The 14163-nt window shown below is 34.4% G+C and overlaps 1 protein-coding gene across 1 annotated transcript in view; it reads right to left on the minus strand.

Annotated features, from left to right (window-relative positions):
* LOC122803366 (sodium/potassium-transporting ATPase subunit alpha-1-like) overlaps positions 1–14163 on the minus strand; it is a 577066-nt gene that overhangs the window by 271737 nt on the left and 291166 nt on the right. Inside the window, exon 13 of the mRNA XM_044072943.1 lies at positions 37–212. Coding sequence (XP_043928878.1) covers positions 37–212 — 176 coding nt within the window. The remainder of the gene's footprint in view (positions 1–36; positions 213–14163) is intronic.

Raw genomic sequence — 14163 nt, forward strand, 5'->3', positions numbered from 1 at the left:
AAAATTTTATGAAGGCATTTGTTCTAAGTCTAGTACCTTAATTCCAGCACTTCTGCATTTTGCCACAGCATCGGGTACACTTGCCCGGGGTGGGTCAATCATGGAAATCAGGCCTACAAAACAAAGTCCTTCTAAGGGGAAGTTTAAAGTATCCACGTCAAACTGGTAGCCTTCTGGGTACTTGTCACTGGGCAGGACAAGATGACAGAAACCTGAAAAGAAAATGATTGTTACAGTGAAAGAAAATATACAGTAACATAAGTTAGTGCATAATTTGATGTAAATGAATCATGGATATTACTCAAAAATATCAACATGGGGACTTCATTGGAATGTTAGACATGAAAAGTGTAACATAAGATTCTTTCCAACTGTTAGAGTGACCTCAGTGTAAAAATAGCAAGATAACCATAATGAAAAGACATTGAAAAATTGTATATCTAAAGGACAAATCTTTCTGAAACTGTTAAATGTGCTGTGCACACTGTTCTATAGCATCTGAAGATTGTTTACATGCCCACCATGCATAACATAAAGGAAAATTAGAAAAAGTATATTAGAAAACTTCATGACATTGGTTCTACTGTAGAATCTCAAACATTTTAATACTTGAGAAACCAAAACACTGAAAACTAATGTTCAACATAAGGATGACAAGAAAGGTAAACTGCAAGTATTTTTTTCCAGGAAGGTAGGTCCCCTTCCATCTGTGGACTTACTGTATGAATTCCAGCTCCACAATTACATCAAGTGAAAGAAGGGAAAATATCCCAAAGCAAATGAATGACTGCCAGTGTACACTAACAAATTAAACCAGCAGTAATTCCCTATGGAAAAAAAGAGATCATCATTATGTTCCTCTCTGTCTTGTGCTTCTGTTAATTGACGCTCAAATAATATCAACTTGGCAACCTGTACTTATACCAAAACTACCTGAAGCCTATTCAATAAAAACAGGCATTTAATATAGCCTACTGAAGTCAGTGAAATATTACATTAAAAAGAGAGACAACATGAATATATGCCACAAAAATACCTCACAAAGAGGATTACTGGCCTCAAACAGATGCCTTATGCAGACCGTCTCAAAAAACTCCAGCTGTACTCCGTCGCATATCACCTACTCAGAGGTTATCTCTGCCTAACGTACAAAGCTATGTCAAACCCAGAGCTGTTGGACATGCTCCACTTAAAGATATCCCAATCCCTCTGAGCTATACGCTCTAGGGACCTAAACCTTGTCACCACAATAAACAGAACATGCTGGAGGTATATATTCCTATCCCAGAGACTTCCCATGCTCTGGAACAGACTACCTATCTATATCAAACAAAGCTCCTCATTAGCACTCTTCAAGAAAAAGCTTGATGATTGGCTAGGTAATAGGAAATTCACCCCCGGGATCACTTCTGTGGTTCTGCTTGACAGGGGCACAGGAAAATAATTTTCTTGGGTGGCGAAAGCCAAGGTACCTTTTTGGCTAGGCTTGTATAGGCCCTAGGGCCAATAGCCTAGTACCTACCTATGAACCTATATGTAGAGTATGAGTTACCTCAGTATTGTAGAATTAAGAAGACTCATTGTTTTATCATGGCAGCTTGTTCCCTAAACATGAGATGTATAATATTTCATGAAATACACAACAGATCCCCGCATGTTCATATGTCACACATCAGATATGTATGAAGCATGTCTGTGCACATTTGGAGGGGGTGCTACTACACCCTCAAGCCCAAGTCTTTGGAGCACAGCATACTGAAACTAATACAATCATATGGATTTCAATGAAAGTAGAAATGCACTTGTACATATAAGCAGACTTCCTCAAACTCAGATATACATAGAGTATTCAGATATAGATGTGCACCAGCACCTGCATACACGTACACACACACACACACACACACACACACACACACACACACACACACACACACACACACACACACACACACACACACACACACACTCTGGCTAAAACTCAACAGAATATCATACAGAACCAGAGGTTTTCTATATTGAGAGCAATACTGAAATAAACTTCTTAACAAGAAACTGGATGTGGCAGCATTGTGTTGAACTTAGAGTCAAGAGCACTGATCAATCCATATATGCCCAGCAGACATAAATTATTATTTTTGCATGTCTGCAGTTAGGACTTGTATACCATATACCTGAATAAGTAATTTTACCCCGTGCTATAATGAAATAGTTCTAAGAAAGTACAATTGCCTGCTCTTCCTTACTTGTTTATCATAAATAAAATCAGCAACAATACTAATGTATATCTTAGAAGATTATAATATTTGAAAAGCATAATGTGGCTATTATTTCAGTGTGTTCATAATAAAATATGCCTACCTACTCAATATATTTTAATTACAGTTTCATAAATGGCACCCATTATATGTAGAAATAGTTATGACTAGTGAATACCAGTTTAAAAATGTTTTGAAGAAATACTATGTTGTTATTGAGTATGAATTTCTGAACTACAACAAAAATGTATTTTGTGTAACTGAGTTAAAGACAAGAGTGATTAAATAAACAAGAAGCTGCTCAAAGACAATTTTATTTGCATTCACTTTGCACATGTTGCTATATTAACTCACATGGCTAAGATTTATAATATAAATATTTTGTCATAAATGTTTGGGTTAAGTTTAACACAGCTATGAATGGATATTTTTGGTGAGTTAAGCATGTTATATGTGCTTTTAGTAATAATGCTGAATGTTATAAAACTGCAGTAGATCTGCAAAATTGTGGGTGTCTCCCTGTCTATAACCTGTATTCATCATGTTGGTAGGAGCCAGAAGCCTAGTACCTAAATAATAGGAAGAACCAGAATAAAATAAACAATGAAAAGCATGAAGTCTTGTCAAAATAACACATACTTATTGCTTCAAACCTGCTCATTACAGATAATAGCTAAGGAGTACAACTTCCTGGAATGTCTCATAATAGTTTGTGTGACCTTTGCACTGCACACTTTCCTGGACTGTCTCATAGTTTATGTGACCTTTGCAGTGCATAAAGGTCAAACTTTGATAATCGTTGCTGTGCTGCATTTTGTTTTGCCATCCTTGTAAATATTGAAGTTGGATTTTGTTTCTTTGTACTATGTTGCCTTATCACATATCACTGTTAACTTAGATGGAGTGTGGAAATGGACATGTGCCTATTATTCTTAAATAGTTACCAAAATATTAAACAAATACATACATTCTTCAAAGTCCACTTGTGTTGCTCATTTAATTTGCACTGCACTACCCTCCCTTTGCAGTATGCAGAGTAATTTACCTCTATGGGCCTTGCAGTTAAATCTGCATATATCTATGTGGCGGTTCACCACAGATGGTTGCAGCTAGGAACCATTTACATGATACAGCTCTAATAGTGAGTTTTAGATGGTCAGTCTTCAGTTCCATACTGATGAGACTAATGGTTGCTTAGCTAGATTAGTGCCTTTAGGATATCCCTGAAAAGAAACACACTAGGGAAGGAGTGATCTATCTATCTATCTATCTATCTATCTATCTATCTATCTATCTATCTATCTATCTATCTATCATATATTTTTACAACAATAACTGTAGCTCTGAATTTATTACTTATCTGAAATGTTTTTTAAACACCTTTATTAATTTCACATATTGCACAGTGACATGGGGTACATATATAGTTATAAAAAAGCAAACAGACCATTACATAGATTTTCCCTTTTCATGCATTATACATATATGCTTTATTTCTTAACAATTATTATTCAAATTAACATGACTTAGCTCTGGCTTCCCTGGAATTTCACTTCTCCTGACCATTATTCTGCATGTATTACTTCCACAAATTCCATTTATTTTTATGTAGTTTGCCCCTTCCCTTTTCTAAAGATCCCACCTCCAATTCCTTTATTTGCGTTATAACATTTAATAATTATGTTATGATTGGTTTAGCTTTTGGTCTGCATTTTTTAACAATTGCTCTTTTGGCAGCCAGCAGCATTGAACTTAGTAAGGCCTTACTAGTCTAGTCAATTCAGTTTCTATATCTCAACTCACAATAACCATTTCTTCAGTTACAATATTTTGCTCCCAACATTTGCCTCTAGAGAGTTTTTAAAATCTACCCACTTGTTACATTCTCAAAGACATGTTCTCAAGTACTCCTCCAACAATTGCTGTCTACCTGTGGAAAAATTCTCTGACATCTACTTACGGTATACAAATACTTATACAAACACTTTTCTGCAAAATTCTTAAACCGTCTCGAATCTGTTGCATACTTGGGAGCCATACAAATATCCTCGCATTGTTACTTTCTATACTGCAGTTTGATCTTCATTTCCCTGTCTATTCTAAACCACTTCTGACTGATTTTTATATTTGTTGTGCGTCATCTTATATGCCCTACTAATTACCCCTTTTTAACTGCAATTTCTGTTCTAGACTCAACTATAAACTCAATCAGAGCTGGTCTGTCATTTAGCACTCTCCTAAACCTTTTCTATTTGCCTATACTCTGCTATCAATCCCCAGTAGGAAAGGCAGTCTCCATTCCACAGTGCAAACTTCTGCTTTTCTTCATCCCACTCAGTGACTTTTCCTCCCTAGTTATTTGCTCCTAATACCTTGCTTTCTTTGCTAATTTTCTCCAATAAATTCCATCTCATTCTTGCTTGTTTTCTGTAACTTGCAGTTATCTCTATTGGTAAAAATCTTTCTCAATTTCTGTGTTGCATTAGTTCTCAAAATACTTTCTGCTACTTTGTAAATAAATATTCTGCAAGACTGATACTATTCTTCATAAGGGTCTACATTCAAAATCCTACACTCTTCTTATTTTGTAATCACCTCCCCTTTCCTGTTTCAAAATAATTTCTTTTCACTTGTAGTCTTCTGCTTGTGTTACATATATGATCCTTAACTCTGTTAGCTATAAAGTATCCCTTCAAATCTAGTAATCATAAACCTCTTTGTTCTCTGGGAGCAAATAAATTATCCTACTTAACTTTTGCCCTTTTTCCCTCCCAAATACATTCCTTCAGTTCTTTATTACTTATGGCCCACTGCTTCTCCACTGTGTCTAACCTGTATACAATATTAAAGAGAATAGAAGCATTTTCACTGCTTGTACTTTATTATCCATCTTTCTAGTCAAAAGCTTCCAGTTTTTCAATTGTTGTATAATCTTTTTAGTCTCTTACCACATATCCTTAGCTGCCATAATAGAATCATTTTTAATCCAAGCACTTAAATACTTCATCTTATCATGTCACCATAAATATATTTTTAGCTTAACCAATTCATGTGTAAGAACAATAAAAAAAAACAAATAATTACCATGGCACAGACCAAGAACTATAGCAGGCACGGCTCAACAGACCAGTGTTGATAAAAACACTTTTTATTACTGAATTTTAAACCTTAAGTGCTTTTGTCCTGAAATATAGGACTTATTCAGAAGTACAAGATAAAAGCCATTCAAAGTTTAAATATTCCACCACACATGTCATGTGACATTATTCCTTCCAACGTACTTAAAGACATATTCCCATATAAAAAATATTTAATGTTACCTAGCAACTTATTAACACAAGTAAACATTCATGTATACACAATTGTTATAATTAAATAAAATCAACTTAAAATAAATTATGCCTATCTTTCAAGTGCTTTCAGTTTTAACAAACAAGATATAGAGCAATGAGTCCTGCCAAGACTACATGAACTAAAAGAGGATATTTTCTGTTTTAGTCGTAAATTAAATTTATTGGATTATTTTAGAACTGATGTTACTGATAATACTTTATATGAAGAAGATACACGTGAGGAATTAATTGGTACTGATGATAGTTTTTATTCTTGCCACTCAAATAAATTTGTAAATGCTTATTGTAAACTAAATACAGATGGAGTTAAGGTAAAAAGTGATTTTATGCCCCCACAGAAAAATGAAAGTATTAAATATTTTAATATATCACTTAATCACAATATTGAAAAGGAATTTCATGCATTTTTAAAATATAAAAAGAATGTGAAATATAATATGAACAAGGAAGAGTGGGAATGTCTTAAAAAATTAAGTCAAAATGCTGAATTAATATTCAAACCTGCTGATAAAGGTGGCAGATTGGTTATTCTAAACTATGTACAATATCTAACAATGTGTTATGCACATCTGAATAATGAACATGTTTATGAAAAAAATAGCATGGAGGAATATGAAAAAGCTCAAAAAGGAATACAGTGACTTGATAAATAAAGGACATAGATTACATTATTTTTCACAAAAAGATGTGCAGGAAAAATTTAATATTAAAAATCCTAGGATGCCATGCTTTTACTGTGTTCCTAAGATACATAAAAATATGACTGACCCACCGGGACGTCCTATAGTCTCGGCATGTGGTAGTTTTTTACAAAATTTAGCATGTTTCCTTCATGAATATTTTCTACCTATAGTAAAGAAACTGCCATCTTATGTTAGAAATGTGTTTGATTTGTTGGATAAAATTAGTAACATAAAATGGGAACAAGACATGTACTTCCTTGTAATAGATGTTGCTAGCCTGTATACCAACATTAAACACCAAAATGGAATTCAAGTATAAAATATTATTTAGGTGAGAATCCAGTAGTTGAATACGTTGTTGATTTGATTATGGTATGTTTAAATAATAACATATTTGAATTTAATGGAAGTCTTTATAAACAGTTACAAGGAACAGCTATGGGGGCAGCCTTTGCTCCAAGTTATGCAAATACTTTTATGGGTTATTTTGAAAAAAAAAAAAAAAATATATATATATATATATATATATATATATATATATATATATATAAATACTAATCAGTTTTTTATTAAGTATGTGTGTAAATATTTTCATTTTATTGACGATTTAATATTTATTTGCAAAGGAGGGCAAGATCAAATCAATACATTTATGGATCAAATACATGAGACTAATATTGGAGAGAGATTTGATGGTTTACAAATGGGAAATGAAGTAAATTATTTAGATGTAGTGTTAAAAGGACAAGTAGGTACATATATTAGTGCCAGCATACATAGAAAGTTTAAAGAAACTAATTCTATTTTGCATGGTGATCACCCTCCCCATACTATTAAATCTATACCATATACTGAATTTGTAAGAATTAAGAGACTATGTAGTAATCCAGCTGAAGTAAAAGCAGAACTAAATGAGAGTTATAAGTTTTGTTTGAGGGGCTACCATGAAGTAGATTTAAAAGAGAGTTTAAATAAAGTTTTAAATAATAGAAAATATAGAAATAGGAATGGTGTTAGTAGAAATAATGACAGTGAACGTATATATTTCACTTCCACCTATTCTATATTGTCTGAAAAAGTTTTGGAACAAGTTAAACATAGTTGGAGAGTGGTTAAGAGGGAGGTTGATTTCTTACAGTGTAAAAAAATGTGCTTCTCCTTTAGAAGGGGGAGAAGCATTAAGGATTTTATAGTCCATAGTAAGTTTAATATGCCAAAAATGACAGTTGGTAAGCCAATTGACAAACAGGGAACATAAGTATGTAGTAAATGTAGTGTATGTAAATATATAATCAAAGAATTTACTAACATTAACGGACTTATACTTCAAACTAATGGAACTTTTAATTGTATAACTGAGAGGGTTATATATGGTCTCAAGTGTTCATGTAATAAATTTTATGTAGGAGAAACTAAAAGATAGTTCTCCTGCAGAGTAAAAGAGCACATTAGAGATATTAAAAATAATAAACAGACTAGCCCTATAGCAATACATTTTAATAAATATCATAATGATAACCCAGAGGGATTACTAGCTACAGTGTTAGATAGCATAGAAAGGAATGTATATATGAATGAACAGCAAATAAAATACTTACTGAGGAAAAAGAAGGCTCTTATGATTTTGAAATTTAATACAATGAGCCCTATAGGGTTAAATCATGAATGTACATAGAAAAGTTTTTTTTTAATATAATTGATAGTATGTTAATAAGTTACTAATATATTTAAAAGTTTTTATAATAATGTTTTTTATTTAATTGTTTAATTGAATAAGTGGGTGTGACAAACACTATAAAATGGTGTCAGTATGAGTGATTATAGTATACTCTGTTAAAGGCGAGTGTGTACGAGGCCCTAGAGAAGACTGATTTTTGTGGAAGAAAATTGAACTTTGATTGTATATTTTACAATAAATGATCTTAGCAGTACAGTGGAATTGTCTTATTTTTCTGCATAATCAATTTAATCATAGAACTCACATTGTTTAAGGATGACAGCGATTTAAGTGCTAAATTGGGTGAGGGTCCCAGTATTGTATATCGAAGGGGTAGAACCCTTAAAAATTTGGTTGAAGCATCGGATAACAAGATTGGTGACATTAGGTTAAAAGGAATGACAAAATGTGGGTTTTGCCACTATTGTAATTATGTTATGGTGGGTACCAAATTTAAACTGAATGGTAATATGTTAAAAATAGATAAGCAAGTCAATTGTCTTTCTAAAAATGTTATTTATCTTGCTTTATGTCAGATATGTGGTGCATACTATGTTGGCTAAATGGAGCGCCCTTTTAAACAGCACATGTATGAATGGATTCACTTTATAATCTCGAAATACTGAAATCTCGAATTTCAGTATCTCGAGACTATAAAGCCGAACATTCACAATATCGAAATCCCAAAAGCACGAAATTCAAAATTGCGATTTTTAGAAAAAACCTCCACCACACAAACATACATACACCTTCCTCCCCACACTACAACAAACCAACAAAACATAAACACAACAGCACAAATACACACACCTACCCTACATATAAGCAGGGGGGCAAGCACCCCTGCACCCCCACACCCCTGCTACTTATATATATATTAACTCCGAAGTCACACTAAAAGGACAAAGACACTAAACCCACCACTACATATTCTATATTAACCTTGCGTAAACATACATCACATACGTACAAACAGCACCAGTCTCAACACTTACAGACTCACACTCTTACCTACATACTCTAACCTACACCTAAAACTTCCAAACACACTCACAATACACTCAAATCCTACTCAAAACCCTTAAAAAAGCACTTACCTGAATCTCCAGATATATCCACAAAACGGCAGGCAAACCGTATCCCACAGCACACTGCACCTTACAAACACAGAAAACCCACATAGCGCGCCACCACAACTGCAGATTTGGCATTTTGAATTTGACCAAGTGCAGTTTTGCTCAACTGCATTTTTGGCACTTTTGTCTCGAGATACTGAAATTCAAGATTTCAGTATTTTGAGATAGTAAAGTGCTTCCGTATGAATACGTATATGATATAAAAAACAAGAAAAGTACTAATGCTTTGGCTAAGCATATTATGAACAGCCCTGACCGCCATTTCAAGTTTTTTTATTCTTGAACAAGTGTTACCTAAAAATAGAGGTGGAAACCACCATCTCTGACTAGAGATGAGAGAATTATATTGGCAAGTGTACCTCAATGCTTTTAGTGGTTTAGGGCTGAATGAATATTGTTCTATATCTTGTTTGGTAAAACTGAAAGCACTTGAAAGATAGGCATAATTTATTTTAAGTTGATTTTATTTAATTATAACAATTGTGTATACATGAATGTTTACTTATGCCAATAAGTTGTTGGGTAACATTGAATTTTTTTTATATGGGAATATGTCTTTACCTACTTTGGAAGGAATACTGTCACATGACATGTGTGGTGGAATATTTAAACTTTGAATGGCTTTTATCTTGTACTTCTGAAGAAGTGCTATACTTCAGGATGAAAGCGCTTAAGGTTTAAAAGTTCAGTAATAAAAAGTGTTTTTATCAACGTTGGGCTGTTGAGCCATGCCTGCTATAGTTCTTGGTCTGTGCCGTGGTAATTATTTGTTATTTTAGTGAGTCTTTTTTGGCTTTGTTATGTTTTGTTTGCTTGGAGCATGTGTAGGAACAATATTTTACTATAACTATTTATTTTATATCCTGAAGAAACTTGAAACTGTCTCAAAATATTCTGCAACACCAAACTATCCATTTCTGGATTTATCAATAACAAAATAATATCATATGCAAATAAGGTTATGTTTTCTTGAGTGCCTTACCAGTTATTTCCCTGAATTTGTGAACCCCATATTTTCCTTGCCAATGACTGTTAAATATAAGGCAAACAACATAATGAAATTAGGACATTCCTGCCTAGTTCCACTGTTCAAAGACAGCCTGTCAGACAGATACATTCCCCCCGTTCTTGCCTCTGACCCTTCTTACATCTTCTTAATTATCCTCACAATTTTGTCAGGAAACACAAATGTTGCCATTACACTAAACATAAAATCCCAAATATCTCTATAGGTTCATAGGTTGGTACTAGGCTATCGTCCCTAGGGCCTATACAAGCCTAGCCATAACAATTCTCTGGCTATTTCTTCCCACAGTATTTACTTCCCTATAAAATGCCTTCTTGGTATTAAGATCCACCAAAAATAGCGGGGTCTTCTTTCACTCTTCTTAATGTTATCAAATGTTTGCCTCCTCTCCATAAAACCACATCGATCCATATCTATCAGTTTTGGCAACACTTCAGCCAGTCTCTTAGTTAGTATAAGCATAAACCTGTTATACTCATGGTAAAGAACTGAAATCAGTCTATATGAAGATGTGTTTAAAGGACCTTTGCCTTCTTTGCATAATACAGCCACCACAGCTTTATTTCAAGATGCTGGTACTGTCCCTCCTTTTAAAATATCGCTAAACAAAACCTTCCAGATCTTTCTCACTTTCTTCCCTCCTAACTTCCAGACTTCTATAGGAATAACATCTGTTTATTGAGACTTCCCAGTTGGATAATACACCACCATGTTTATTGTACCCCCTTCCATCTTAGCTAGTAATTCTTGAGCGTCATCTTCCTCTAACCTTATGTTTAGGTCTTCCATAAATCTTTCCATTTGTGTTTGTTGTTTTTTTGGTTTCTCCATTCTTCTCCTCTATACAGATTTTCATAGAATTTCTTTAATAGCTCTAATACTCTAAAGGGTGTCTGGTCATTTTCCTTGTTATAGGTTCCTTGTATTTAGCTACCCCATTTCTATATTTCTGTTGCCTAAGTCATTTTGCTAATATTTTTGTGCTCTGGGAGATTCTCAGCTTCAGGATTGAATGATAGTTACTCACTGAAGGCTAAATAAAGATGATAACTATCCATAATTTTGAGCTCCATTAGTGAGAGTCCCAGAATAATGAGTGAACATGCAGATATATGGACTTTCCCATACTAAGTCTGAGGTTGGTGTGCCTCAAGGTATTTTCCTTTCTCTGAGGAATGGCGATTTTGGTGTTACTATACATAAATAGCAGAGTTGTGGGGAATCCATCCCCCGGCACATTGAGGCTTGCTGGGTGGCTTGCCCCTGTAAAAAAAAATAGATAAAGGAGAAAACTTGTCATGAATGTTCACTGTTCTGCTGTATTTTCATAGTTTTTTTTCATAATTCTGGGAATCACATTTATGAGTTTCAGAATCATAACATAGGGAGCACTGAAAGATGAATGTCAGCAAACTATTGGGAGTTTTCATTTTCAGTAACTAGCTCTTGAAGTTATATTTTAACCCACGACTGAGTGTGGATATCACAGGATTTACCCATGGATGGAGTGGTTTGATCACAAGGCCGAAGCCCGAATGATTTCAACAAAGATAACCATGGATACATCCTGTGATCCTCACATCCAGGAGAGGGTTAATGCTGTTATACAATGATATTATTTAAGGGAGAAACTGCTTTCCGCACTTTAGGCTTCTTCCTCTCTGTGTTCTGTATGCTGATGTAGTGAACATGCATATGGGAGTTACGTTACCACCCTTACACAGTGCATCATTGCAGTGCAAGAGAAGCAACAGAGAAAGGAGAACCTTCATTGCTGTTTTTTTTTATTGTTTAAAAAAGATTTATGAAAGACAGTGCAAAAATGCAATGGAAATCGCCTTGCAGAATACCTTGTTTTTATCATAGTTTGCTCTATGACCAATAAAGAAATGCTGTTATCCAGCATATAGCAATAACAAATCTGGCATCTCATTGGTACTATATGCTGTATTTACAATCAGTCTGATTTTAGTATCATTAGCAAACTTACTGGTCCATATGCCATAATTCAGTAGAAAGTCTGACATGAGGATAGTAAACAGAACTGGTCCAAGTACAGACTATTGTAGTAACCCCCATGGTGAGTGATGTAGACTCCAAAGTGAACTTTTCTATTTAACACTGAACATTTTATTTGTGAGCCAGACTGATAACTACTTGATAATGTATCTGTTAAAGTTATTTTTATGCACCACTTTTAATAATCTCATTGTGAGGAACTGAATAAACTCTAAAATGCAGATAAACAATGTTCATTGATAGCCCTACATCTACAGCTTCCCATATATTCTGATAAAATGTTATTAAGTTATTTATGGAAGCTCTTCCTTCACTATAACTATGCTGGCGAATGTCCAGGTCAGGTTTTAACTTCGTGATCGTGAATGTTTTCAGTGTGGCAAATCCAATCTCCAGGTTGGCCTAGAGTATAAGCCTCTTCCCCTTCTTCTCTTTAATCTATAGCTTGATCGATGTTATGAGCAATCGCACTGGCATGACTCATCAGTTCGTTTACCATGATATTTCCACAAAGGGAACATTGGTGTCTTAACTATCCACTTTTTCTGTCTCAAGGTGGATTTGAAAAACAAGCTTAATATTCCACAAAGTGCACTGAGCTATGCAACGGCAGTCCTCCTGTTTTGATTTTCACTGCACTTGATTTTCTACAGATCTCTTCTACAACATGGAAGTGTATTTATTTATTTATTTTTACATTTTGCAGTACTTAATTGTTTCCCTTCATTATGTTGAACCACTGCTGAGACATTTCTACTTAAGAAAACTAAAGAACTTTCTTTGCAGGTATTGTGTGTGCTTGTTCAGCTTAGGTGAATTAAGTGTAGTACAGCCAACTGGATGACAAACTCTACTTCTAATGTTTACGTTGTTTTCCTTTGTAAGACATTGTGCTCCATTTGTTAAGACTCCATAGTGAGGCACATTATATTCTATAGTCACAAGTTGTTGGAGCTGAAAACTGAATAATATAGCGTGTGTGATCCCTTAACTCTTATTCTATATTATTAAACTATGATCTCGTTCTGTACGTTATGTGGTTATTCATTCTCTGCCAGAGCCTATCCAAGGACTATCTCATTTCACTAAACTACATCCTGCACTTCCTTGCAACAAAGCATAGCTCTCAACTTTCCATCTCCAAAATGAGGAACACTAACCCTCATAATGTGGGACAAATGGGCAAAATGTGGAACACACTATCAGCTTGCTAACAAATTCAACTAGAATGGTCACAGGATGGTTAAAATACTGGTTTTACTTATAAAATAAATACTTTAATGAATTAATATGATTCATTTCTAGTTACCATGAATATCAGTTAAAAATTCCTAACACTGAATTTGTGACAGACCCTTTCAATGTGAAAATTTGAGGAATATAAGATTTTTAAGATACCAAATGAGGTACATTCCTTGTAATGAGGTAAACTTGAGACGTATGCAACAAAGAGAAAAGCCTACTGCACCAAGCTGTAACATTTCTCTTCCTCAGCAAAATAATGCCCTCCTCTCATCAGGACTGCCATGCTGCATAAAGCAGGGTCCAGGGTTACACCGACTGATTCTGCAACCCCCCAACTTAATACTATCACTCCATTAAGTGCACTATTAGATTATAAATCTTCTTAACTTTCAGAATCCTATTACAGGATGCATCATTAATGCCTCTGCTAAATTTTCCTACTAAATACCCCTTAATATACACCTGATCACCTAATGTTAACTGGACTGGTACTATGGGAGTACAGTCTGCCCTTACGCCATCTGTTCCCAGCTTTGTTAGTACTAGGTACACTGAGGCAGTTAAAAAACTGTCACATGTTTATGACAACCACATGCTTTTACCTTTCAGTGAACCTTTACTTGGGATGTATAAATACCTTCTACAATTCTAGACAATGCCCTCATCAAACAATAATAATGCCCCACCAGGTTGTCAGCACCTTTCACCAACATGCCATACATCAA

Source organism: Protopterus annectens, chromosome 5.part1, assembly GCF_019279795.1.
Source record: "Protopterus annectens isolate FY-2018-M chromosome 5.part1, PAN1.0, whole genome shotgun sequence".
In the NCBI taxonomy this organism is placed as follows: domain Eukaryota; kingdom Metazoa; phylum Chordata; order Ceratodontiformes; family Protopteridae; genus Protopterus; species Protopterus annectens.